Genomic DNA, 27151 nt, shown 5'->3' with positions numbered 1-27151 from the left:
GTACCTGTAGTGAATGAGACCCTATCAAAGATCATACAGTATATGATAGTAGTGTGTGAGTGTGTCAGTGTCACTGACCCAGTAGCAGCAGCCATCACACACCCTCCCTGCTCGTTGGATGCCTCTGAGCAGCATCCGTCGTGGTCGTGACTCATGCCCAGGTTGTGACCCATCTCATGAGCCATGGTGGCAGCTGCTCCGATGGGCCGCTCAGAGTGGTCCTGGTGGGGTCCAGTTACACACACACACACACACACACACACACAGGGGTCCAATCAGAGGTCAGGATGTAGATGTAGGCGGAGCTGAAGAGAAAACGTACCAGGTTGATTCCTCCAGAGTTTTCAGTGCTGCACATTCCTTCTAGGGGGGCCATTCCAATAGTGGTCCCCTTAAAGACCACGCCCCTAGCACACACACACACATGAAACATGTTATACTGTGTGTGTGTGTGTGTGTCCTCAGCTGTGTTTAATGTGATCTACAGACATCAAACACAACAGAGACGTGTTCTGGAGCTACCACACATTACTACAGGAAAACTTTTTCTTCTTCTTCATCTTTTTTTCTTTTTCTTTTTCTTATTGTTCCCTTTTTCATCTTCCCTCTTATTTCACTTTAATCTCTTTTTTCCTCTTTCATCCCCCCACACACACTATTTACCCTTTCTTTTTCCTCTTTATTATTCTTTCTTTCTCAGAAAAGGATAATGTGTGAGTTTTTGAGGAATCTGCTTGTGATGTCACCATGTGTCACTGATAGTGTGTTTCTTTCTGTCACACATCTGGAGTTTTGTTCCAGCTGTGCAGTGAGGATTGTGGTTCTTACGTGAGCAGCTGAGCGTTGTCGTGTTTGCTTCGAGCTTTGAGCGTGTGTCTCCACTGGAGGAAGGACCAGAGGGTGGTGTTGGGCTGATCACTGACCAAACACTGGTCCCTGTCAGTCCACACCTCCAGACCAATGAGAGGGACGCGGATGTTCAGAGGCCTGTAGAACTACACGCACACACACGCACACACAGACACGCACACGCACACACAATAGTGGCATTTCATGAAGAAAAGGCAAGTGAGGATGCAAGTGCTAGCCAGCGTCACACTGCATTAACTCAGCATTAACTTAGCATTAGCCTAGCATTAACACTAACCTAGCATCAGCTTAACATTAACCTTGCACAAGAATTAGCCTAGCAATAGCATTAACTTTGCATTAACAATAACATAGCAAAACCATTAACCTAGCAATAGCATTAAGCAAGCATTAGCCTAGCAATAGCATTATACCAGCATAAGCATTAACTTAGCATAAGCATTAGCTATATCATTAGCCTAACAATAGCATTAGCCTAGCATAAAGGCATAGCTTAACAGTAGCATTAACATAGCATTAACCTAGCATTAGCCTATCATAAACCTGACAATAGCATTAGCCTAACATAAGCATTAACCTAGCATTAACACTAAGCTAGTATTAATCTAATGTTAGCATTAGCCTAGCAATAGCATAATAATAGCATTTACCTAGCATTAACACTAGCCTAACAATAGCATTAGCCTAGCATTAACACCAACTTAGCATTAGCAATAGCATTAGCCAAATATTAACATAACCTAGCATTAGCATTAAGACAAGCAATAGTATTAACCTAGCAATAGCTTAACATTAGCAATAAGGTTGATTAGAACATGTTAAAGGTTTAATGGTCTCTAATTTGTTTTGATGCCTCCTCCGTCCTGTAAAGGTATATATGTATATATTATATGACAGGATGTTCATCTACCACCATGTTCCTACCTTGTCTACGTAGTTAGCGATCTCCATGATCCTTGCTTTGATCTTCTCATAGTCCTTATTCTGCTGTTTGAACTGAACCAATGATCACAGACATGATGAGTTCAGGAACACTGGGATCTTTGTGTTTCACACCTCTTACCAATGTGTTGTCAGCCACGATGTAGAGTTCCACGTATTTAGTCGTACCCCAACTGTCCCTTTTCACCTGACACACACACACACACGCACGCACACACACAAACACACACACACAGGAGCAGAAACACGGTTGGTGTTTAAAACATTACAATGGATTCTAAACATAAAGTTTGAAGAGAAATATCAGTGTGTGTGTGTGTGTGTGTGTGTATAAACTCACTCTAGAAGGTAAAGACCTGAGCAGGTCTGAGGTGACGTCAGGAGGACGTCTCATTGGCTGATGGTGGTGACCACATGGTCCATGATGGGTTGCCAGGTCTGAGACATTCAGCAGTACGTGGTTGACTGAGTCTGAGCCTTCACTGCTGATGGGCTCCAGGTAGTAAGTGTGAGTGACATTCAGTGAAATAAAAGCTCTGGGAGGGGAAGATTATTATCTCCATGGTAACGCTGAATCCTGTGTTTTAATGTTCAATGATGCTGTATGTGTTGAACGTTTTCATCCCAGGTCTACTAATGGAGACCAGATGATGGTGTACCTGAATCCTGAGCAGGTGCTCAGAGCGCTCCAGGAGTGTGGGCGTTCCCTCACTGAGCCATGGTAGAAGCAGTGGTCCTACAGAACAGCACACCTCTATGTCACTGCTTTAGAATCACTGAGTACATATCACACAGACCACGATGTATGCTGCCATCCCATGATGCATTGGGAGATGCTTAGCTTCAAGCTAAAAATCCCCTTTTCAAAATAAAAGCATCTCTTTGATGTCTTACATTAGTTGTTTTTTTTTTAAACTTTTTTGTAAATATGGCTCTTATTTTGAAGTTAACAGGAAGTTTAGTCAGTAGGCCAATGGAGGGTCTCTGAAAATGAATTAAATGTGTCTACGTGAGTTTTATGGATCAAATGAGCACATGTTGATATTTCTCCATAATTGTGTATATTTTTCTGTTATTTTGTGTGTATTTTTCTTGTCATTTTGCCTATTTTTCTCTTTGTGTATTTTTTGTTATTTAGTTTGTTTTTAGGCTGTGTTCATACTACGCACTACTTGTCACATCACATTTTCAAAATAAAACATATCTTCTTATCTTCCATTGATATTTTTAACCCTTTTGTAAATAGGACAACACACAGAAAACACCTGAAAAATAGTGCAATAAAGATAAACAATACAATAATAGAGGCTATATATAATACATAGAAAAAATAATATAAAAAGTATAAAGAATACAGATATATTTACATATTTACAGACAGTTCAAGGAGAGATGTTTTATTGTACAATGAATGACTTGGCAAATAAAGTACATGACAAATGGTGAATGTGGTTAAATTGTCAAAAATAATGATGAAATCTGGTGAAAAGAGGTTAAAGTAACAATAATAGGTCAACATATAGACATTAGGTGTAAAAGTAGTAGAAATGGTTTATAAGTGCTGAACATGTCTGGAAAGTGGAAAAAATGTGTAGAAAAGTCATTAAAATGTGATGTAGAAGTGTCAGAAATGTGAGAAATGTAGCAAAAATACATTAAAAGTTTGGTGAAGTTGTAGAAAAATGGTAAAAATAAGCAAAAATGGGCTCAAATTGTTCAAAAAAATGAGCTGTTGTGTTTGTTATAGTCGTAAAGACTCCCACACTGGTTAATTAATCAATAATCAATACTTACAGTATGATGGTGGTTAATTAATCAATAATCAATACTTACAGTATGATGGTGGTTAATTAATCAATAATCAATACTTACAGTATGATGGTGGTTAATTAATCAATAATCAATACTTACAGTACGATGGTGGTTAATTAATCAATAATCAATACTTACAGTACGATGGTGGTTAATTAATCAATAATCAATACTTACAGTACGATGGTGGTTAATTAATCAATAATCAATACTTACAGTACGATGGTGGTTAATTAATCAATAATCAATACTTACAGTACGATGGTGGTTAATTAATCAATAATCAATACTTACAGTATGATGGTGGTTAATTAATCAATAATCAATACCTACAGTACGATGGTGGTTAATTAATCAATAATCAATACTTACAGTATGATGGTGGTTAATTAATCAATAATCAATACTTACAGTACGATGGTGGTTAATTAATCAATAATCAATACTTACAGTATGATGGTGGTTAATTAATCAATAATCAATACTTACAGTACGATGGTGGTTAATTAATCAATAATCAATACTTACAGTATGATGGTGGTTAATTAATCAATAATCAATACTTACAGTACGATGGTGGTTAATTAATCAATAATCAATACTTACAGAATGATGGTGGTTAATTAATCAATAATCAATACTTACAGTACGATGGTGGTTAGCCACAGTAACACGTTCTCCATCCTCTGTGTAGAACGTCTCTGTGAAACCTGGAGCTAAAAGATCACTGGAACAATAAGAACAGATCAGATCAGATCAGATCAGATTAGATTAGATTAGATTAGATTAGATTAGATTAGATTAGATTAGATTAGATTAGATCAGATCAGATCAGATCAGATCAGATCAGATCAGACAATGCTAGAATTAGCTAATGGTTTTCTTTTTTTTGGGACAGAAAGAGGTTAAAATCTCATTTTTTATGTGGTCTTTGTTGGACCCTTTGTTAATGAGCTCCAATAATAACACCAATAATAACAGAAAATATGCTTTTTCTTGTTGTTTTCCTGAAAAACATAAGAAAACACAAATTACAAATGACTGTTAAGTGTGTAAATATGCCTTATTAGGCTTCATTATCCAAAGCAAAATATATATATTTTCCATTTCTATATGATTTATTCCAATTGCTAAAATAACGGTAAAAATTACTCATAATATAACCCATAAATATAAATTAATTTACCAAACATTTTGCAAGGCGTCTTATTTTGGTCATTGGAACATCATTGAAACATATATATATATATATATATATATATATATATATATATATATATATACAGTATATACATATGTATTGTTCTGAAAGCAAAGGAAATTATTTTCTTAGGGCTGTCATTTTTGCTAAACATATAGCAGCTAGTACCACAATGCTAAACATGTAGCAGTTACCACCACAATGCTAAACATGTAGCAGCTACCACCACAATGCTAATCATGTAGCAGCTACCACCACAATGCTAATCATGTAGCAGCTACCACCACAATGCTAAACATGTAACAGCTAGCGCCACAGTGCTAAACATGTAGCAGTTACCACCACAATGCAAAACATGTAGCAGCTAGCACTTTAATGCTAAACATGTAGCAGCTTGCACCTCAATGCTAAACATTTAGCAGCTAGCACCACAATGATAAACATGTAGCAGCTAGCACCACAATGCTAAACATGTAGCAGTTACAACCACAATGCTAAACATGTAGCAGCTACCACCAATATGCTAAACATGTAGCAGCTACCACCACAATGCTAAACATGTAACAGCTAGCGCCACAGTGCTAAACATGTAGCAGTTACCACCACAATGCTAAACATGAAGCAGCTAGCACTTTAATGCTAAACATTTAGCAGCTAGCACCTCAATGCTAAACATGTAGCAGCTAGCACTTTAATGCTAAACATTTAGCAGCTAGCACCTCAATGCTAAACATGTAGCAGCTAGCACTTTAATGCTAAACATTTAGCAGCTAGCACCTCAATGCTAAACATGTAGCAGCTAGCACTTTAATGCAAAACATGTAGCAGCTTGCACCTCAATGCTAACCATGTAGCAGCTAGCGTGAACAGTGCTAACTGGTTCATGATAACAGGGTTCAGAACCATGCTGAATAAGTCCTGATGTTTTATTTCATTAGTATTGTGTATTATATTTATTATTACATTTTAATCTAAATGTTAAATATCAAATCTAAATGATGAGTATTAAATCTAAATCTTAAATGTAACTATTAGTTGTTAAATCTAAATCTATTCATCATTTACTCAATGAATGTCAGCAGGTTTTTAGAAAACAATAGATGAACTGCCTTCGCTTTAACAGAAGAATATGAGGAAATAACTAATAACATAGATAATAAGTCATACTCTGTAGGAATATTTATAGACATTAAAAAATGTTATACTATTTGCTGATGATACAACTATTGTGTGCTCAGGATTTACAGCTTCTTATGACTGAAATATCAACACAATTGAATAAGGTAAAACAATGGTTTGATAATAATAAACTGTCAATGAATATTATGAAAACAAAAATGATGATTTTTGGTAAATGATTTAAAGACACTGAAGTAAAAAAAAAAAGATTATTAATATGGAAATGGAGAGAGTTTATGAATATAAATTTCTGGGTGTGATTTTAAGTCATAATATAGCAAATATACAATCAACAAAGTACAGGAGTATATGAGTTATGTCCAGACATATAATAATTGAAGACTTAAATACATGTGATTTATAAAGCACGTTATAATCTAGAGAAGGAAATGATCATTTAAGAGCAGAATTAATGATTAAAAGTGTGTGTATGGAATAACTGTAGAATAAATGATGATAAACAGACACTTTAATAGAATTAATAAAGACATTATCTTTAGGAAAAACACTGGAGAATACTCATCATTTTTTATTATTGTACAGTGTATTTATTTATTTTGTATAACTATAAACCATAAATCCTTATTTGAACACTTTGGACGACCATAAACAGAAGGTATGATATATGCTTTGTTATTTGTATGACTTTAAATTGTGCTTTTCTGTTTCCTTTGATTGTACGACCATAAACATTTGTTAATAAGTATAGACTTATGCATGTGTTGTTTGCATGAGTCTACGCTGAAAGTTTGTCTAGTGATGGTTTGTATGTACGTACGAGAAATGAGGGGCAGGTTTTTATAAGTTCTTTGAACTTCTTCCTGCTTTTGAGCACTATTGTTTTATTATGCAAAATAAGTTATATGTAATATGCTGCTCAAATGAATAAATACATAAATAAATAAAATAAACAACATTTAGATTTCATATTTTGATAAACATATAATATTTACATTTGGATTAAACATTTCCATTTAACAATTATATTTACACTTAACAATTACATTTAACTTTTAGATGTAACATTTAGATTTAGATTTAACATTTTAATTTACATTTACATTTTACATTTACATTAACATTTACATTTTACATTTACATTTACATTCAACTTTTAAATTTAACATTGATATTTAAATGTAACATTTATATTTAATATTTTGATTGACATTTAAAGGTAGGGTAGGTGATTTTCAAAAGCTAGCATGATTTTGAAAGTAGCTACCTCAACGGCTCCGCCTTTACCCTCCCTCTGTGCTCACTCACATACATGCTCACAGCTGCTGCAGAAGAGGAGCTCAGCTCATCACTTGTGTTGTGTAGAAACTACATTGTCTCATGTCTCGTTCAGCAGTAAGTAAACAATAAACTTTATCATTATATATGATAAAACACGTGACTAAAGACTCTGTTTTGACTCTGTCAGTGGTGACACGCTATCAGTGTGAGCATGTGAGGTGTTGAGAACGAGCAGGGAGACGTGATTGGTTAAAAAAAGAAACGGTTTGTTTTTTTCCATTGGTTGAAGTTATTACAGGTTTACAGCTGCTACAGATGTTCCTTTTTCAGAGCTCATAAAGTCTTAATTTCTGTCAGGACATAAAGACAATTTCAATCAAAAGCTTAAAAAGTGTATCTGGAGAAAATCGCCTACCCGAGCTTTAACATTTTGATTTACATTTAACATTTACATTTAACTTTTAGATTTAACATTTACATTTGACTTTTAGATTTAACATTTACATTTAACATTTAAATTTAGATTTAACCTTTAGATTTAGATTTAACATTTAGATTTAGATTTAACATTTAGATTTAATATTTTTATTTAAATCGTAATGTAAAAGGAGGGTCGACGGTTCAAGTCTCACCCGGGCCATCACTGTGGGATCTTGACCAAGTCCCTTAACCCCGACTACTCCCTGAGGACCACAGCGTGGCTCCTTAGGGATGGGTAGAATACAGAGAATACATTTTGTATATGTATCTGTATGTATATGACAATAAAGGCTAATTATTATTATTATTATTATTAGATTAAACATTTTTATTTACATTAAAATGTAACATTTACATTTAACAGGAGGGGAGAGGTGTCCTAGTGGTTAATGAAGCAGGATTTTCCTTGCGGTGATTAATAAAGTAAACATTAAAAATGTAACATTGACATTATGTTTTTACGAGAAAGGTAAATATAACAAATTAAACAAATATTGGTCAAAAGTGAAATAAAAAAAAAATTTTAGTTGTGGTCTGAAGCTAAATGTTGTTAAAAGTAGAGTTTTTATTTGAGTATGTACTACTTTTACATACACACACATCTGCTAGAGCTCAGTACTGCTCAGTGTCCTCTGAGGAATTCACACAGACCAAGTGTAGACTTGTTTTTACTCACCACCATCCCACAGTCACAGTGTCAGCTGATCAAAGACCAGACGTGGCTACACATGTAGAGGAATGAGTGAGTATAGCGTAGTATACACTAGTTCTACTTCTCAGCACCACATATGAGCATGTTATTTATTTCACTACTATAGTTAGTGTACATTAATGTGTTCATAACAGTAGTTTAGCATGGCTAACTCCAGCTGTTTCACTATTATAGTTAGTGTACATTAAGGTGTTAATAACAGTAGTTTAGCATGGCTAACTCCAGCTGTTTCACTACTATAGTTAGTGTACATTAATGTGTTAATAACAGTAGTTTAGCATGGCTAACTCCAGCTGTTTCACTACTATAGTTAGTGTACATTAATGTGTTAATAACAGTAGTTTAGCATGGCTAACTCAAGCTGTTTCACTACAATAGTTAGTGTACATTAATGTGTTAATAACAGTAGTTTAGCATGGCTAACTCCAGCTGTTTCACTACTATAGTTAGTGTACATTAATGTGTTCATAACAGTAGTTTAGCATGGCTAACTCCAGCTGTTTCACTACTATAGTTAGTGTACATTAATGTGTTAATAACAGTAGTTTAGCATGGCTAACTCCAGCTGTTTCACTACTATAGTTAGTGTACATTAATGTGTTCATAACAGTAGTTTAGCATGGCTAACTCAAGCTGTTTCACTACAATAGTTAGTGTACATTAATGTGTTAATAACAGTAGTTTAGCATGGCTAACTCCAGCTGTTTCACTACTATAGTTAGTGTACATTAAGGTGTTAATAACAGTAGTTTAGCATGGCTAACTCCAGCTGTTTCACTACTATAGTTAGTGTACATTAATGTGTTAATAACAGTAGTTTAGCATGGCTAACTCCAGCTGTTTCACTACAATAGTTAGTGTACATTAATGTGTTAATAACAGTAGTTTAGCATGGCTAACTCCAGCTGTTTCACTACTATAGTTAGTGTACATTAATGTGTTACTAACAATAGTATCTAAGGTGTTAGCATGGCTAACTCCAGCTGTTTCACTACTATAGTTAGTGTACATTAAGGTGTTAATAACAGTAGTTTAGCATGGCTAACTCCAGCTGTTTCACTACAATAGTTAGTGTACATTAATGTGTTAATAACAGTAGTTTAGCATGGCTAACTCCAGCTGTTTCACTACAATAGTTAGTGTACATTAATGTGTTACTAACAATAGTATCTAAGGTGTTAGCATGGCTAACTCCAGCTGTTTCACTACTATAGTTAGTGTACATTAATGTGTTAATAACAGTAGTTTAGCATGGCCAACTCCAGCTGTTTCACTACTATAGTTAGTGTACATTAATGTGTTAATAACAGTAGTTTAGCATGGCCAACTCCAGCTGTTTCACTATTATAGTTAGTGTACATTAAGGTGTTAATAACAGTAGTTTAGCATGGCTAACTCCAGCTGTTTCACTACTATAGTTAGTGTACATTAAGGTGTTAATAACAGTAGTTTAGCATGGCTAACTCCAGCTGTTTCACTACTATAGTTAGTGTACATTAAGGTGTTAATAACAGTAGTTTAGCATGGCTAACTCCAGCTGTTTCACTACAATAGTTAGTGTACATTAAGGTGTTAATAACAGTAGTTTAGCATGGCTAACTCCAGCTGTTTCACTACTATAGTTAGTGTACATTAATGTGTTAATAACAGTAGTTTAGCATGGCTAACTCCAGCTGTTTCACTACTATAGTTAGTGTACATTAAGGTGTTAATAACAGTAGTTTAGCATGGCTAACTCCAGCTGTTTCACTACTATAGTTAGTGTACATTAATGTGTTAATAACAGTAGTTTAGCATGGCTAACTCCAGCTGTTTCACTACTATAGTTAGTGTACATTAAGGTGTTAATAACAGTAGTTTAGCATGGCTAACTCCAGCTGTTTCACTACTATAGTTAGTGTACATTAAGGTGTTAATAACAGTAGTTTAGCATGGCTAACTCCAGCTGTTTCACTACTATAGTTAGTGTACATTAAGGTGTTAATAACAGTAGTTTAGCATGGCTAACTCCAGCTGTTTCACTACTATAGTTAGTGTACATTAAGGTGTTAATAACAGTAGTTTAGCATGGCTAACTCCAGCTGTTTCACTACTATAGTTAGTGTACATTAATGTGTTAATAACAGTAGTTTAGCATGGCTAACTCCAGCTGTTTCACTACTATAGTTAGTGTACATTAATGTGTTAATAACAGTAGTTTAGCATGGCTAACTCCAGCTGTTTCACTACTATAGTTAGTGTACATTAATGTGTTAATAACAGTAGTTTAGCATGGCTAACTCCAGCTGTTTCACTACTATAGTTAGTGTACATTAATGTGTTAATAACAGTAGTTTAGCATGGCTAACTCCAGCTGTTTCACTATTATAGTTAGTGTACATTAATGTGTTAATAACAGTAGTTTAGCATGGCTAACTCCAGCTGTTTCACTACTATAGTTAGTGTACATTAATGTGTTAATAACAGTAGTTTAGCATGGCTAACTCCAGCTGTTTCACTACTATAGTTAGTGTACATTAATGTGTTAATAACAGTAGTTTAGCATGGCTAACTCCAGCTGTTTCACTACTATAGTTAGTGTACATTAAGGTGTTAATAACAGTAGTTTAGCATGGCTAACTCCAGCTGTTTCACTACTATAGTTAGTGTACATTAATGTGTTAATAACAGTAGTTTAGCATGGCTAACTCCAGCTGTTTCACTATTATAATTAGTGTACATTAATGTGTTAATAACAGTAGTTTAGCATGGCTAACTCCAGCTGTTTCACTATTATAGTTAGTGTACATTAATGTGTTAATAACAGTAGTAGCTAAGGTGTTAGCATGGCTAACTCCAGCTGTTTCTCCTCTCTCTCTCCTGACCTACATTTGATCGTCCAGACCTCACTCATGGGACTGAGCTGCTGATGATGACCCTAAACACATGCTAGCTAAGCTAAACTAACATTCCACACTGTGACTCATTGGCTCAAAGGCAGCACAGTTGGTTCATTCCATGGGTTATTTTACCCTTATTACAGATGTTTCCTTCCTTCCTTTAATACAGATGTTTCCTTCTTTTATTACAGATGTTTCTTTCTTTATTACAGAGGTTTCACTATTTCCTTTAATACAGATGTTTCCTTCTTTTATTACAGATGTTTCTTTCTTTTATTACAGAGGTTTCACTATTTCCTTTAATACAGATGTTTCCCTCCTTTATTAGAGATGTTTCTTTTATTACAGATGTTTCTTTCTTTTATTACAGAGGTTTCACTATTTCCTTTAATACAGATGTTTCCCTCCTTTATTAGAGATGTTTCTTTTATTACAGATGTTTCTTTCTTTTATTACAGAGGTTTCACTATTTCCTTTAATACAGATGTTTCCCTCCTTTATTAGAGATGTTTCTTTTATTACAGATGTTTCTTTCTTTATTACAGAGGTTTCACTATTTCCTTTAATACAGATGTTTCCTTCTTTTATTACAGATGTTTCTTTCTTTTATTACAGAGGTTTCACTATTTCCTTTAATACAGATGTTTCCCTCCTTTATTAGAGATGTTTCTTTTATTACAGATGTTTCTTTCTTTATTACAGAGGTTTCACTATTTCCTTTAATACAGATGTTTCCCTCCTTTATTAGAGATGTTTCTTTTATTACAGATGTTTCTTTCTTTATTACAGAGGTTTCACTATTTCCTTTAATACAGATGTTTCCCTCCTTTATTAGAGATGTTTCTTTTATTACAGATGTTTCTTTCTTTATTACAGAGGTTTCACTATTTCCTTTAATACAGATGTTTCCTTCTTTTATTACAGATGTTTCTTTCTTTTATTACAGAGGTTTCACTATTTCCTTTAATACAGATGTTTCCTTCTTTTATTACAGATGTTTCTTTCTTTTATTACAGAGGTTTCACTATTTCCTTTAATACAGATGTTTCCCTCCTTTATTAGAGATGTTTCTTTTATTACAGATGTTTCTTTCTTTATTACAGAGGTTTCACTATTTCCTTTAATACAGATGTTTCCTTCTTTTATTACAGATGTTTCTTTCTTTTATTACAGAGGTTTCACTATTTCCTTTAATACAGATGTTTCCCTCCTTTATTAGAGCTGTTTCTTTCTTTTATTACAGAGGTTTCACTATTTCCTTTAATACAGATGTTTCCCTCCTTTATTAGAGATGTTTCTTTTATTACAGATGTTTCTTTCTTTTATTACAGAGGTTTCACTATTTCCTTTAATACAGATGTTTCCCTCCTTTATTAGAGATGTTTCTTTTATTACAGATGTTTCTTTCTTTATTACAGAGGTTTCACTATTTCCTTTAATACAGATGTTTCCTTCTTTTATTACAGATGTTTCTTTCTTTATTACAGAGGTTTCACTATTTCCTTTAATACAGATGTTTCCTTCTTTTATTACAGATGTTTCTTTCTTTATTACAGAGGTTTCACTATTTCCTTTAATACAGATGTTTCCTTCTTTTATTACAGATGTTTCTTTCTTTTATTACAGAGGTTTCACTATTTCCTTTAATACAGATGTTTCCCTCCTTTATTAGAGATGTTTCTTTTATTACAGATGTTTCTTTCTTTATTACAGAGGTTTCACTATTTCCTTTAATACAGATGTTTCCCTCCTTTATTAGAGATGTTTCTTTTATTACAGATGTTTCTTTCTTTATTACAGAGGTTTCACTATTTCCTTTAATACAGATGTTTCCTTCTTTTATTACAGATGTTTCTTTCTTTTATTACAGAGGTTTCACTATTTCCTTTAATACAGATGTTTCCCTCCTTTATTAGAGATGTTTCTTTTATTACAGATGTTTCTTTCTTTTATTACAGAGGTTTCACTATTTCCTTTAATACAGATGTTTCCCTCCTTTATTAGAGATGTTTCTTTTATTACAGATGTTTCTTTCCTTCCTTTATTACAGATGTTTCCCTCCTTTCTTTATTACAGATGTTTCCTTCTTTTATTACAGATGTTTCTTTCCTACTTTTATTACAGATGTTTTCTTCCTTTATTACAGAGGTTTCTTTTATTACAGATGTTTCCCTCCTTTATTACAGATGTTTAGTGTTTATTTTCCTCTCACTCTCTAGAGTACCCCCTGTAGTGTCATAGACGTACCCCTATGTGAGGAACCCTGACCTACAGTAGGACTCTGATGTTTCTATAAGTCATTTAAACTAAGAACGTTCCATATTACTCTGCTTTATTAAAAAAACTAGGGCTGGGACTTTATTGCGTTAACTGCGATTAATTCATTAATTCAACACACGCATTTAATCATTGTTTTTTTGTCCCTATTACACTAAAATAAAATATTTTTGGTCCAAAGATAGAGAATAAGCAACATGAAAAAGTTTTAGATGAATATTGAATCCTCATTTCTTAAAGGGGCCACGTACTGAGTGTGCTTTAAAACTGGCCTTAAAAAAGCCCTTATGGCTTTTCTCCACTGACTTTGACCCAAAGATTGTTACTTATACAACTTATGTCATTTATATTGAATATGATAAAAATATGGATCTGTGAGTGTAAAAGTCATGGACCAAACATCTACTTACTGGTTCTGTTCTACTTGTAGCACCAGTTGCAGGTCGTTGGATGACAGCAGTATTTCCCCTCGGGCTGGGTACTCCTGGTACTCCTGTGATGTCCACATAAAAATATCTGTTTTTAGTTCAACTTAATCATTTTTTAATGATTTAGAGAGAATAAAGGAAAAGTATGACTGTTCTAAAATATGTGACTACACATTTTAAATTATTTTTTTAAAAATAGTCAGAATTTTTACATTTTTTTCAATATACTTTACGTTTCATACCCATTTTAATGAAACGTTATTGCGAGGGGGGCAAGAAAGAAAAATTAGTTGGAATTTTTGTTGTTAACATTGTTTAAATGTATGAAGATATACTGTATGTGCTAAGTAAGAAATGTATGTATGTTATGTAAGAAAGTGGATCAAACCAAAGGAAGTCAGCTAGTGTATGAAGACTTTGGAACAGGGAGAATTAATAAGTATTAAACTTCATCACAGGCAGAATTAATAAGTATTAAACTTCATCACAGGGAGAATTAATAAGTATTAAACTTCATCACAGGGAGAATTAATAAGTATTAAACTTCATCACAGGGAGAATTAATAAGTATTAAACTTCATCACAGGGAGAATTAATAAGTATTAAACTTCATCACAGGGAGAATTAATAAGTATTAAACTTCATCACAGGGAGAATTAATAAGTATTAAACTTCATCACAGGGAGAATTAATAAGTATTAAACTTCATCACAGGAGAATTAATAAGTATTAAACTTCATCACAGGGAGAATTAATAAGTATTAAACTTCATCACAGGGAGAATTAATAAGTATTAAAACTACATAACAGGGAGAATTAATAAGTATTAAACTTCATCACAGGGAGAATTAATAAGTATTAAACTTCATCACAGGGAGAATTAATAAGTATTAAACTTCATCACAGGGAGAATTAATAAGTATTAAACTTCATCACAGGGAGAATTAATAAGTATTAAACTTCATCACAGGGAGAATTAATAAGTATTAAACTTCATCACAGGGAGAATTAATAAGTATTAAACTTCATCACAGGGAGAATTAATAAGTATTAACTTCATCACAGGGAGAATTAATAAGTATTAAACTTCATCACAGGGAGAATTAATAAGTATTAAACTTCATCACAGGGAGAATTAATAAGTATTAAACTTCATCACAGGGAGAATTAATAAGTATTAAACTTCATCACAGGGAGAATTAATAAGTATTAAACTTCATCACAGGGAGAATTAATAAGTATTAAACTTCATCACAGGGAGAATTAATAAGTATTAAACTTCATCACACTCCTTTTTGAGCAGCAGTTATTTTTTCTGTTTTCTGTGGATTATTGTTGTATGTTGTACATACTGTACTTTTTATTTTCATTGTGTGCTTGAAATAAAACTAAACTAATGCAAACCAAAGTCTGACTTTATCCCTCTTTTCCTAGTCTCAACAAAACCTGATCCTGAACAGGTTAGTCGTTCAGTTACCATGGTGATTTAGCCTAAGTTACCATGGTGATTTAGTCTAAGTTACCATGGTGATTTAGCCTAAGTTACCATGGTGATTTAGTCTAAGTTACCATGTTTATCTAGCCTAAGTTACCATGGTGATCTAGCCTAAGTTACCATGGTGATTTAGTCTAAGTTACCATGGTGATCTAGCCTAAGTTACCATGGTGATCTAGCCTAAGTTACCATGGTGATCTAGCCTAAGTTACCATGGTGATCTAGCCTAAGTTACCATGGTGATCTAGCCTAAGTTACCATGGTGATCTAGCCTAAGTTACCATGGTGATTTAGTCTAAGTTACCATGGTGGTCAAGTCTAAGTTACCATGGTGATTTAGTCTAAGTTACCATAGTGGTCTAGTCTAAGTTACCATGGTGATTTAGTCTAAGTTACCATGGTGATTTAGTCTAAGTTACCATGGTGGTCTAGCCTAAGTTACCATGGTGATTTAGTCTAAGTTATTATGGCGATTTAGCCTAAGTTACCATGGTGATTTAGTCTAAGTTACCATGGTGATTTAGTCTAAGTTACCATGGTGATTTAGCCTAAGTTACCATGGTGATTTAGTCTAAGTTACCATGGTGATTTAGTCTAAGTTACCATGGTGATTTAGTCTAAGTTACCATGGTGATCTAGCCTAAATTACCATGGTAATTTAGTCTAAGTTACCATGGTGATCTAGCCTATGTTACCATGGTGATTTAGTCTAAGTTACCATAGTGATTTAGTCTAAGTTACCATGGTGATTTAGTCTAAGTTACCATGGTGGTCTAGTCTAAGTTACCATGGTGATTTAGTCTAAGTTACCATGGTGATTTAGTCTAAGTTACCATGGTGATCTAGCCTAAATTACCATGGTGATTTAGTCTAAGTTACCATGGTGATCTAGCCTATGTTACCATAGTGATTTAGTCTAAGTTACCATGGTGATTTAGTCTAAGTTACCATGGTGGTCTAGTCTAAGTTACCATGGTGGTCTAGTCTAAGTTACAATGGTGGTCTAACCTAAGTTACCATGGTGATTTAGTCTAAGTTACCATGGTGGTCTAACCTAAGTTACCATGGTGATTTAGTCTAAGTTACCATGGTGGTCTAGTCTAAGTTACAATGGTGGTCTAACCTAAGTTACCATGGTGATTTAGTCTAAGTTACCATGGTGATTTAGTCTAAGTTACCATGGTGATTTTAGTCTAAGTTACCATGGTGGTCTAAACCTAAGTTACCATGGTGATTTAGTCTAAGTTACCATGGGGATTTAGTCTAAGTTACCATGGTGATTTAGTCTAAGTTACCATGGGGATTTAGTCTAAGTTACCATGGTGATTTAGTCTAAGTTACCATGGTGATTTAGTCTAAGTTACCATGGGGATTTAGTCTAAGTTACCATGGTGATTTAGTCTAAGTTACCATGGTGATTTAGTCTAAGTTTACCATGGTGATTTAGTCTAAGTTACCATGGTGATTTAGTCTAAGTTACCATGGTGATTTAGTCTAAGTTACCATAGTGATTTAGTCTAAGTTACCATGGTGGTCTAACCTAAGTTACCATGGTGATTTAGTCTAAGTTATCATGGCGATTTAGTCTAAGTTACCATGGTGATTTAGTCTAAGTTACCATGGTGATTTAGTCTAAGTTACCATGGTGATTTAGTCTAAGTTACCATGGTGGTCTAACCTAAGTTACCATGGTGATTTAGTCTAAGTTACCATGGGGATTTAGTCTAAGTTACCATGGTGATTTAGTCTAAGTTACCATGGGGATTTAGTCTAAGTTACCATGGTGATTTAGTCTAAGTTACCATGGTGATTTAGTCTAAGTTACCATGGTGATTTAGTCTAAGTTACCATGGGGATTTAGTCTAAGTTACCATGGTGATTTAGTCTAAGTTACCATGGGGATTTAGTCTAAGTTACCATGGTGATTTAGTCTAAGTTACCAAAGTGATTTAGCCTAAGTTACCATGGTGATCTAGCCTAAATTACCATGGTGATTTAGTCTAAGTTACCATGGTGGTCTAGCCTAAGATAAAATGGTGATTTAGTCTAAGTTACCATGGCGATTTAGTCTAAGTTACCATGGTGATTTAGTCTAAGTTACCATGGTGATCTAGCCTAAATTACCATGGTGATTTAGTCTAAGTTACCATGGTGATTTAGTCTAAGTTACCATGGTGATCTAGCCTAAGTTACCATGGTGATTTAGTCTAAGTTACCATGGCGATTTAGTCTAAGTTACCATGGTGATTTAGTCTAAGTTACCATGGTGATCTAGCCTAAGTTACCATGGTGATTTAGTCTAAGTTACCATGGTGGTCTAACCTAAGTTACCATAGTGATTTAGTCTAAGTTACCATAGTGATTTAGTCTAAGTTACCATGGTGGTCTAGCCTAAGATAAAATGGTGATTTAGTCTAAGTTACCATTGTGGTCTAGCCTAAGATAAAATGGTGATTTAGTCTAAGTTACCATGGCGATTTAGTCTAAGTTACCATGGGGATTTAGTCTAAGTTACCATGGTGGTCTAGCCTAAGATAAAATGGTGATTTAGTCTAAGTTACCATGGTGGTCTAGCCTAAGATAAAATGGTGATTTAGTCTAAGTTACCATGGCGATTTAGTCTAAGTTACCATGGGGATCTAGCCTAAGATAAAATGGTGATTTAGTCTAAGTTACCATGGTGATCTAGCCTAAGTTACCATGGTGATTTAGTCTAAGTTACCATGGTGGTCTAACCTAAGTTACCATAGTGATTTAGTCTAAGTTACCATAGTGATTTAGTCTAAGTTACCATGGTGGTCTAGCCTAAGATAAAATGGTGATTTAGTCTAAGTTACCATGGCGATTTAGTCTAAGTTACCATGGGGATCTAGCCTAAGATAAAATGGTGATTTAGTCTAAGTTACCATGGTGATCTAGCCTAAGTTACCATGGTGATTTAGTCTAAGTTACCATGGTGGTCTAACCTAAGTTACCATAGTGATTTAGTCTAAGTTACCATAGTGATTTAGTCTAAGTTACCATGGTGGTCTAGCCTAAGATAAAATGGTGATTTAGTCTAAGTTACCATTGTGGTCTAGCCTAAGATAAAATGGTGATTTAGTCTAAGTTACCATGGCGATTTAGTCTAAGTTACCATGGGGATTTAGTCTAAGTTACCATGGTGGTCTAGCCTAAGATAAAATGGTGATTTAGTCTAAGTTACAATGGCGATTTAGTCTAAGTTACCATGGGGATCTAGCCTAAGATAAAATGGTGATTTAGTCTAAGTTACCATGGTGATTTAGTCTAAGTTACCATGGTGATCTAGCCTAAGTTACCATGGTGATTTAGTCTAAGTTACCATAGTGATTTAGTCTAAGTTACCATAGTGATTTAGCCTAAGTTACCATGGTGATTTAGTCTAAGTTACCATGGTGATTTAGTCTAAGTTACCATAGTGATTTAGTCTAAGTTACCATGGTGATTTAGTCTAAGTTACCATAGTGATTTAGTCTAAGTTACCATAGTGATCTAGCCTAAGTTACCATAGTGATTTAGTCTAAGTTACCATGGTGATTTAGCCTGTTACCATAGTGATTTAGTCTAAGTTACCATAGTGATTTAGTCTAAGTTACCATGGTGATTTAGCCTGTTACCATAGTGATTTAGTCTAAGTTACCTTAGTGATTTAGCCTAAGTTACCATAGTGATTTAGCCTAAGTTACCATAGTGATTTAGCCTGTTACCATAGTGATTTAGTCTAAGTTACCATAGTGATTTAGTCTAAGTTACCATAGTGATTTAGCCTAACTTACTACGGTGATTTAGTCTAAGTTACCATGGTGATTTAGCCTAAGTTACTACGGTGATTTAGTCTAAGTTACCATGGTGATTTATCATAGGTTACCATGGTAATTTAGCAGAAGTTAGGGTGATAAGAGGTAATCTAGCTTTGTAGTACAGGCCCAAAATTACAGAAAAATATACAAAACAACAACAAAAATAAACAAATTGCTTCTCCAAAAACACATGTGACCAGAAAAAAACACAACATGAAATAAAAACACAAAATATCAAATGCACAAACTTTATTCAAATATACATATAATATCACTACAAAATAATTGAAAAACATACAAAATGACGACAAAAATAATGAAAACTAACACGCACAAAAACACACTGAAAAATGTAATAATACATTAAAAATGAAAAATATCCCTGGGTCAGATTGACCCTATTGATTCACTAGTCACACTAGTAGACCTCATGCTTATGAAGTAGGAGGGATTAGAACCAAATCTAGCTCTCTCATTGGTTGAATACTTTAGAAAGCCAATGGGAAGCCTGGATTTGCTTTCCCCGCCCCCTTATTAGCATATGATGCTATGATGCTAACTAGTGACACTTTATATTTCACTAGTAAATAGGGCTGTGCACTGCCATGAATCCGACGATACGATACGATATATCCCGATAATAAACAGTACAATATACTATGCGATACATCGCGATATCAATCATTTCAATTACATTTTTCTATAAAGTTTATGTTTTGTTTCTCCAACAGATTCTGATTCTGTTAAGTTATTCAATTATTTAATAAAAACTAACCACATACATCTATCAAAGTGTCCAGTATGTTTAATTAAAATAAAGCTAAAAGTCATAGAGGAGTAACGTATTTTAACAAGGTCTGATGGTGCGTTCACTGACACATATTAATATTATACTGTATATACTGTATATATGAACACAAACAAAATGCAACAACAGACGCCTTTAGAGAAGTGAGTGAGTGGAAAAGTGAAGCAAGTTGTGAAACACACAGGAAACAGGAAGTGTGCAGCAAAGTGTGAAAATAAAATGCATACATGCACAAATGTAGCCTGAAAACCCCTTAAACCCTCATTTTATCCTCAAATATCAATAACACATTTTACTCGTGGGGATATTTACCTCCAGAAAATGATTTTCTATAAAATCATTGACACTTTGTTTATTAGTTGAATCCATATGAAACATATTTGGTGTTATTCATTATAAAGTCCTCTGTCTCAGACACATCCTCCTCTACGTCACTTTTACTGTGAAAGAGCTGTTACAAAATGATTTTGTTATTATTATATTAAAATACATGTCATTAACTCTGCCCCTGCAGGTGAGGGGATGTAAGGTCACACACACACAGACCAGTTTTACACAACTACAACAGCTTAGGGTCAAACTGACCTCCAGAGGAACACTAATGTGTGCAATATGTGTTCATCATGATCATTTCATGTTTAATCAATTGCACCATCAAATTAATAAAGGTCATGAAATATGAAGGAAAGTCAACTATTATTTTTTGAATGATAAATAATGAATGGGGTCAACGATAATAGGAGGGTTAAAAATGAAACAGAATATATTAGTGCTTGTGATGCTCTGTAAACACTGATTCCTGAGCAGCTTGCTAACCCATTAGCCACATGTATTCAGAACATTATAAAACATGAAGGAATTATAGGTTCTAGTCTGACCTCTAGGTCCTGAGACAGCCATCGTACCGTCACTGCTCGTCCTCTCTGCAGTCCTGGAACACAAGCATGGAAAACATTATTCTTTACATTTGACATACTATTATTATATATCCTAAACGTTCTTCAAAACATCTGAATTCAACAACATCTAGCGAACAAAACTTTACGTAAGTGCAGAGAGAATCATACAGTATACTGTATAACAACCTTAGACACACTGAGTTTATCAACAAGTGCAACAATATACATATGAACTATTAAAAGTCTGTCTTCTCTCCTCATACTTATATTTACCACACAAAACAAATAAATCATAATCAATAAAAAGTGCACACCTTAGACCCATAAATGATAAATAATAACTGATCAATCAATAATCTTGTATATAACTTGTATTGCTTTAAATCAGCAGTAAACTTAATCTTTTGACTAACTGTAATAAGTGATTGTTGGATTTCTCTATATCTGTTGATGTGGAACGGCTTAATGTCTCGACTCTGACACGAGTCCTGGTACCTGGTGGACTAGTCCTGGTACCTGGTGGACTAGTCCTGGTACCTGGTGGACTAGTCCTGGTACCTGGTGGACTAGTCCTGGTACCTGGTAGACTAGTCCTGGTACCTGGTAGACTAGTCCTGGTACCTGGTGGACTAGTCCTGGTACCTGGTGGACGAGTCCTATTACCTGGTAGACGAGTCCTATTACCTGGTGGACTAGTCCTGGTACCTGGTGGACTAGTCCTGGTACTTGGTGGACTAGTCCTGGTACCTGGTGGACTAGTCCTGGTACCTGGTAGACTAGTCCTGGTACCTGGTGGACTAGTCCTGGTACCTGGTGGACTAGTCCTGGTACCTGGTGGACTAGTCCTATTACCTGGTAGACGAGTCCTATTACCTGGTGGACTAGTCCTGGTACCTGGTAGACTAGTCCTGGTACCTGGTGGACTAGTCCTGGTACCTGGTGGACTAGTCCTGGTACCAGGTGGACTAGTCCTGGTACCAGGTGGACTAGTCCTGGTACCTGGTGGACTAGTCCTGGTACCAGGTGGACTAGTCCTGGTACCAGGTGGACTAGTCCTGGTACCTGGTGGACTAGTCCTGGTACCATGTGGACTAGTCCTGGTACCTGGTGGACTAGTCCTGGTACCATGTGGACTAGTCCTGGTACCTGGTGGACTAGTCCTGATACCTGGTGGACTAGTCCTGGTACCTGGTGGACTAGTCCTGGTACCTGGTGGACTAGTCCTGGTACCTGGTGGACTAGTCCTGGTACCTGGTGGACTAGTCCTGGTACCTGGTAGACTAGTCCTGGTACCTGGTAGACTAGTCCTGGTACCTGGTGGACTAGTCCTGGTACCTGGTAGACTAGTCCTGGTACCTGGTAGACTAGTCCTGGTACTGGTGGACTAGTCCTGGTACCTGGTAGACTAGTCCTGGTACCTGGTAGACTAGTCCTGGTACCTGGTGGACTAGTCCTGGTACCTGGTAGACTAGTCCTGGTACCTGGTGGACTAGTCCTGGTACCTGGTGGACTAGTCCTGGTACCTGGTAGACTAGTCCTGGTACCTGGTGGACTAGTCCTGGTACCTGGTAGACTAGTCCTGGTACCTGGTGGACTAGTCCTGGTACTTGGTGGACTAGTCCTGGTACCTGGTAGACTAGTCCTGGTACCTGGTGGACTAGTCCTGGTACTTGGTGGACTAGTCCTGGTACCTGGTGGACTAGTCCTGGTACCTGGTGGACGAGTCCTATTACCTGGTAGACGAGTCCTATTACCTGGTGGACTAGTCCTGGTACCTGGTGGACTAGTCCTGGTACCTGGTGGACTAGTCCTGGTACTTGGTGGACTAGTCCTGGTACCTGGTGGACTAGTCCTGGTACCTGGTAGACTAGTCCTGGTACCTGGTGGACTAGTCCTGGTACCTGGTGGACTAGTCCTGGTACCATGTGGACTAGTCCTATTACCTGGTAGACGAGTCCTATTACCTGGTGGACTAGTCCTGGTACCTGGTAGACTAGTCCTGGTACCTGGTGGACTAGTCATGGTACCTGGTGGACTAGTCCTGGTACCTGGTGGACTAGTCCTGGTACCAGGTGGACTAGTCCTGGTACCAGGTGGACTAGTCCTGGTACCTGGTGGACTAGTCCTGGTACCAGGTGGACTAGTCCTGGTACCAGGTGGACTAGTCCTGGTACCTGGTGGACTAGTCCTGGTACCATGTGGACTAGTCCTGGTACCTGGTGGACTAGTCCTGGTACCATGTGGACTAGTCCTGGTACCTGGTGGACTAGTCCTAGTACCTGGTGGACTAGTCCTGGTACCTGGTGGACTAGTCCTGGTACCTGGTGGACTAGTCCTGATACCTGGTGGACTAGTCCTGGTACCTGGTGGACTAGTCCTGGTACCTGGTGGACTAGTCCTGGTACCTGGTGGACTAGTCCTGGTACCTGGTGGACTAGTCCTGGTACCTGGTAGACTAGTCCTGGTACCTGGTAGACTAGTCCTGGTACCTGGTGGACTAGTCCTGGTACCTGGTAGACTAGTCCTGGTACCTGGTGGACTAGTCCTGGTACCTGGTGGACTAGTCCTGGTACCTGGTAGACTAGTCCTGGTACCTGGTGGACTAGTCCTGGTACTTGGTGGACTAGGTCCTGGTACCTGGTGGACTAGTCCTGGTAACCTGGTGGACGAGTCCTATTACCTGGTAGACGAGTCCTATTACCTGGTGGACTAGTCCTGGTACCTGGTGGACTAGTCCTGGTACCTGGTGGACTAGTCCTGGTACTTGGTGGACTAGTCCTGGTACCTGGTGGACTAGTCCTGGTACCTGGTAGACTAGTCCTGGTACCTGGTGGACTAGTCCTGGTACCTGGTGGACTAGTCCTGGTACCTGGTGGACTAGTCCTGGTACCTGGTGGACTAGTCCTGGTACCTGGTGGACTAGTCATGGTACCTGGTGGACTAGTCCTGGTACCTGGTGGACTAGTCCTGGTACCAGGTGGACTAGTCCTGGTACCAGGTGGACTATTCCTGGTACCAGGTGGACTAGTCCTGGTACCTGGTGGACTAGTCCTGGTACCATGTGGACTAGTCCTGGTACCTGGTGGACTAGTCCTGGTACCATGTGGACTAGTCCTGGTACCTGGTGGACTAGTCCTAGTACCTGGTGGACTAGTCCTGGTACCTGGTGGACTAGTCCTGGTACCTGGTGGACTAGTCCTGATACCATTTGAACTAGTCCTGGTACCTGGTGGACTAGTCCTGGTACCATGTGAACTAGTCCTGGTACCATGTGGACTAGTCCTGGTACCTGGTGGACTAGTCCTGGTACCTGGTAGACTAGTCCTGGTACCTGGTAGACTAGTCCTGGTACCTGGTAGACTAGTCCTGGTACCTGGTAGACTAGTCCTGGTACCATGTGGACTAGTCCTGGTACCTGGTGGACTAGTCCTGGTACCTGGTGGACTAGTCCTGGTACCTGGTAGACTAGTCCTGGTACCTGGTAGACTAGTCCTGGTACCTGGTAGACTAGTCCTGGTACCTGGTGGACTAGTCCTGGTACCTGGTAGACTAGTCCTGGTACCTGGTAGACTAGTCCTGGTACCTGGTGGACTAGTCCTGGTACCTGGTGGACTAGTCCTGGTACCTGGTGGACTAGTCCTGGTACCTGGTAGACTAGTCCTGGTACCTGGTGGACTAGTCCTGTCCCTGGGTACCTGGTGGACTAGTCCCTGGTACCTGGTAGACTAGTCCTGGTACCTGGTAGACTAGTCCTGGTACCATGTGGACTAGTCCTGGTACCATGTGACTAGTCCCTGGTACCTGGTGGACTAGTCCTGGTACCTGTAGACTAGCCTGGTACCTGGTAGACTAGTCCTGGTACCTGGTGGACTAGTCCTAGTACCATGTGAACTTGTCCTGGTACCATGTGGACTAGTCCTGGTACCTGGTGGACAAGTTCAGGTACCTGGTGGACTAGTCCTGGTACCATGTGGACTAGTCCTGGTACCTGGTGGACTAGTCCTAGTACCTGGTAGACTAGTCCTGGTACCTGGTAGACTAGTCCTGGTACCTGGTGGACTAGTCCTGGTACCATGTGGACTAGTCCTGGTACCTGGTGGACTAGTCCTGGTACCATGTGGACTAGTCCTGGTACCATGTGGACTAGTCCTGGTACCTGGTGGACTAGTCCTGGTACCTGGTGGACTAGTCCTAGTACCTGGTGGACTAGTCCTGGTACCTGGTGGACTAGTCCTGGTACCTGGTGGACTAGTCCTAGTACCTGGTAGACTAGTCCTGGTACCTGGTAGACTAGTCCTGCTACCATGTGGACTAGTCCTGGTACCTGGTGGACTAGTCCTAGTACCTGGTGGACTAGTCCTGGTACCTGGTAGACTAGTCCTAGTACCTGGTATCACACAAACACTCTAATCATGTATCAACCTTTATTGAATGTACCAGTGACCTGTATTTCATCTCCTGGTGAACCAGAGGAGAGAAGAAGACACGTTACGATAGAACCACACCATTAAAACATGTCCCAGGAGAACCAGGACTACAGAGTAGAGCTGTAGTTAGAGTAACTTTAACTCTAACTCTGATCTAACTTAAACTCTAACTTCAACATAACTCTAACTCTATAACTTTAACTCAAACTCTGATCTAACTTAAACTCTAACTTCAACATAACTCTAACTCTATATTTTTCACTCTAACTCTGATCTAACTTAAACTCTAACTTCAACATAACTATAACTCTATAACTCTAACTCTATAATTATAACTCTATAACTATAACTCTATAACTATAACTCTATAATTATAACTCTATAACTATAACTCTATAACTCTATAACTCTAACTCTATAACTATAACTCTATAATTATAACTCTATAACTATAACTCTATAACCCTCTTACCTAACTCTATAACTAACTCTATAACTCTATAACTCTAACTGTATAACTCTATAACTCTCTAACAGTAACTCTATAACTAACTCTATAACTCTATAACTCTATCTGTATAACTCTATAACTCTCTAACAGTAACTCTATAACTAACTCTATAACTCTATAACTCTATCTGTATAACTCTATAACTCTCTAACAGTAACTCTATACCTATAACTCTATAACTCTATAACTCTATCTGTATAACTCCATAACTCTCTAACAGTAACTCTATAACTAACTCTATAACTCTATAACTCTATCTGTATAACTCTATAACTCTCTAACAGTAACTCTATAACTAACTCTATAACTCTATAACTCTAACTGTATAACTCTATAACTCTCTAACAGTAACTCTATAACTAACTCTATAACTCTATAACTCTAACTGTATAACTCCATACCTCTCTAACAGTAACTCTATAACTAACTCTATAACTCTATAACTCTATCTATATAACTCTATAACTCTCTAACAGTAACTCTATAACTAACTCTATAACTCTATAACTCTATCTGTATAACTCTATAACTCTCTAACAGTAACTCTATAACTAACTCTATAACTCTATAACTCTAACTGTATAACTCTATAACTCTCTAACAGTAACTCTATAACTAACTCCATAACTCTATAACTCTATCTGTATAACTCTATAACTCTCTAACAGTAACTCTATAACTAACTCTATAACTCTATCTGTATAACTCTATAACTCTCTAACAGTAACTCTATAACTAACTCTATAACTCTATAACTCTATCTGTATAACTCTATAACTCTCTAACAGTAACTCTATAACTAACTCTATAACTCTATAACTCTAACTGTATAACTCTATAACTCTCTAACAGTAACTCTCTTACCTAACTGTATAACTCTATAACTCTAACTGTATAACTCTATAACTCTCTAACAGTAACTCTCTTACCTAACTCTATAACTCTATAACTCTATCTGTATAACTCTATAACTCTCTAACAGTAACTCTATAACTAACTCTATAACTCTATAACTCTAACTGTATAACTCTATAACTCTATAACTCTCTAACAGTAACTCTATAACTAACTCTATAACTCTATAACTCTAACTGTATAACTCTATAACTCTCTAACAGTAACTCTATAACTAACTCTATAACTCTATAACTCTATCTGTATAACTCTATAA

At 36.7% G+C, this 27151-nt stretch overlaps 1 protein-coding gene across 1 annotated transcript in view; it reads right to left on the bottom strand.

The window, feature by feature from the left end:
- Positions 1 to 21117, bottom strand: part of adam19a (ADAM metallopeptidase domain 19a) — a 39822-nt gene extending 18705 nt beyond the window's left edge. The window contains exons 1-10 of the mRNA XM_028441792.1: positions 21022 to 21117; positions 14002 to 14084; positions 4270 to 4351; positions 2472 to 2548; positions 2153 to 2348; positions 1934 to 1999; positions 1795 to 1866; positions 829 to 995; positions 323 to 407; positions 79 to 221 (exon numbers count right to left, since the gene is read on the bottom strand). Coding sequence (XP_028297593.1) covers positions 79 to 221; positions 323 to 407; positions 829 to 995; positions 1795 to 1866; positions 1934 to 1999; positions 2153 to 2348; positions 2472 to 2548; positions 4270 to 4351; positions 14002 to 14084; positions 21022 to 21117 — 1067 coding nt within the window. The remainder of the gene's footprint in view (positions 1 to 78; positions 222 to 322; positions 408 to 828; positions 996 to 1794; positions 1867 to 1933; positions 2000 to 2152; positions 2349 to 2471; positions 2549 to 4269; positions 4352 to 14001; positions 14085 to 21021) is intronic.
- Between the last annotated feature and the right edge of the window lie 6034 nt (positions 21118 to 27151).

This window comes from Gouania willdenowi, unplaced genomic scaffold (assembly GCF_900634775.1).
Source record: "Gouania willdenowi unplaced genomic scaffold, fGouWil2.1 scaffold_332_arrow_ctg1, whole genome shotgun sequence".
In the NCBI taxonomy this organism is placed as follows: Eukaryota; Metazoa; Chordata; class Actinopteri; order Blenniiformes; family Gobiesocidae; genus Gouania; species Gouania willdenowi.
The sequence above is the reverse complement of the archived record's forward strand: the minus strand, read 5'-3'. Positions and strand labels throughout refer to the sequence as shown.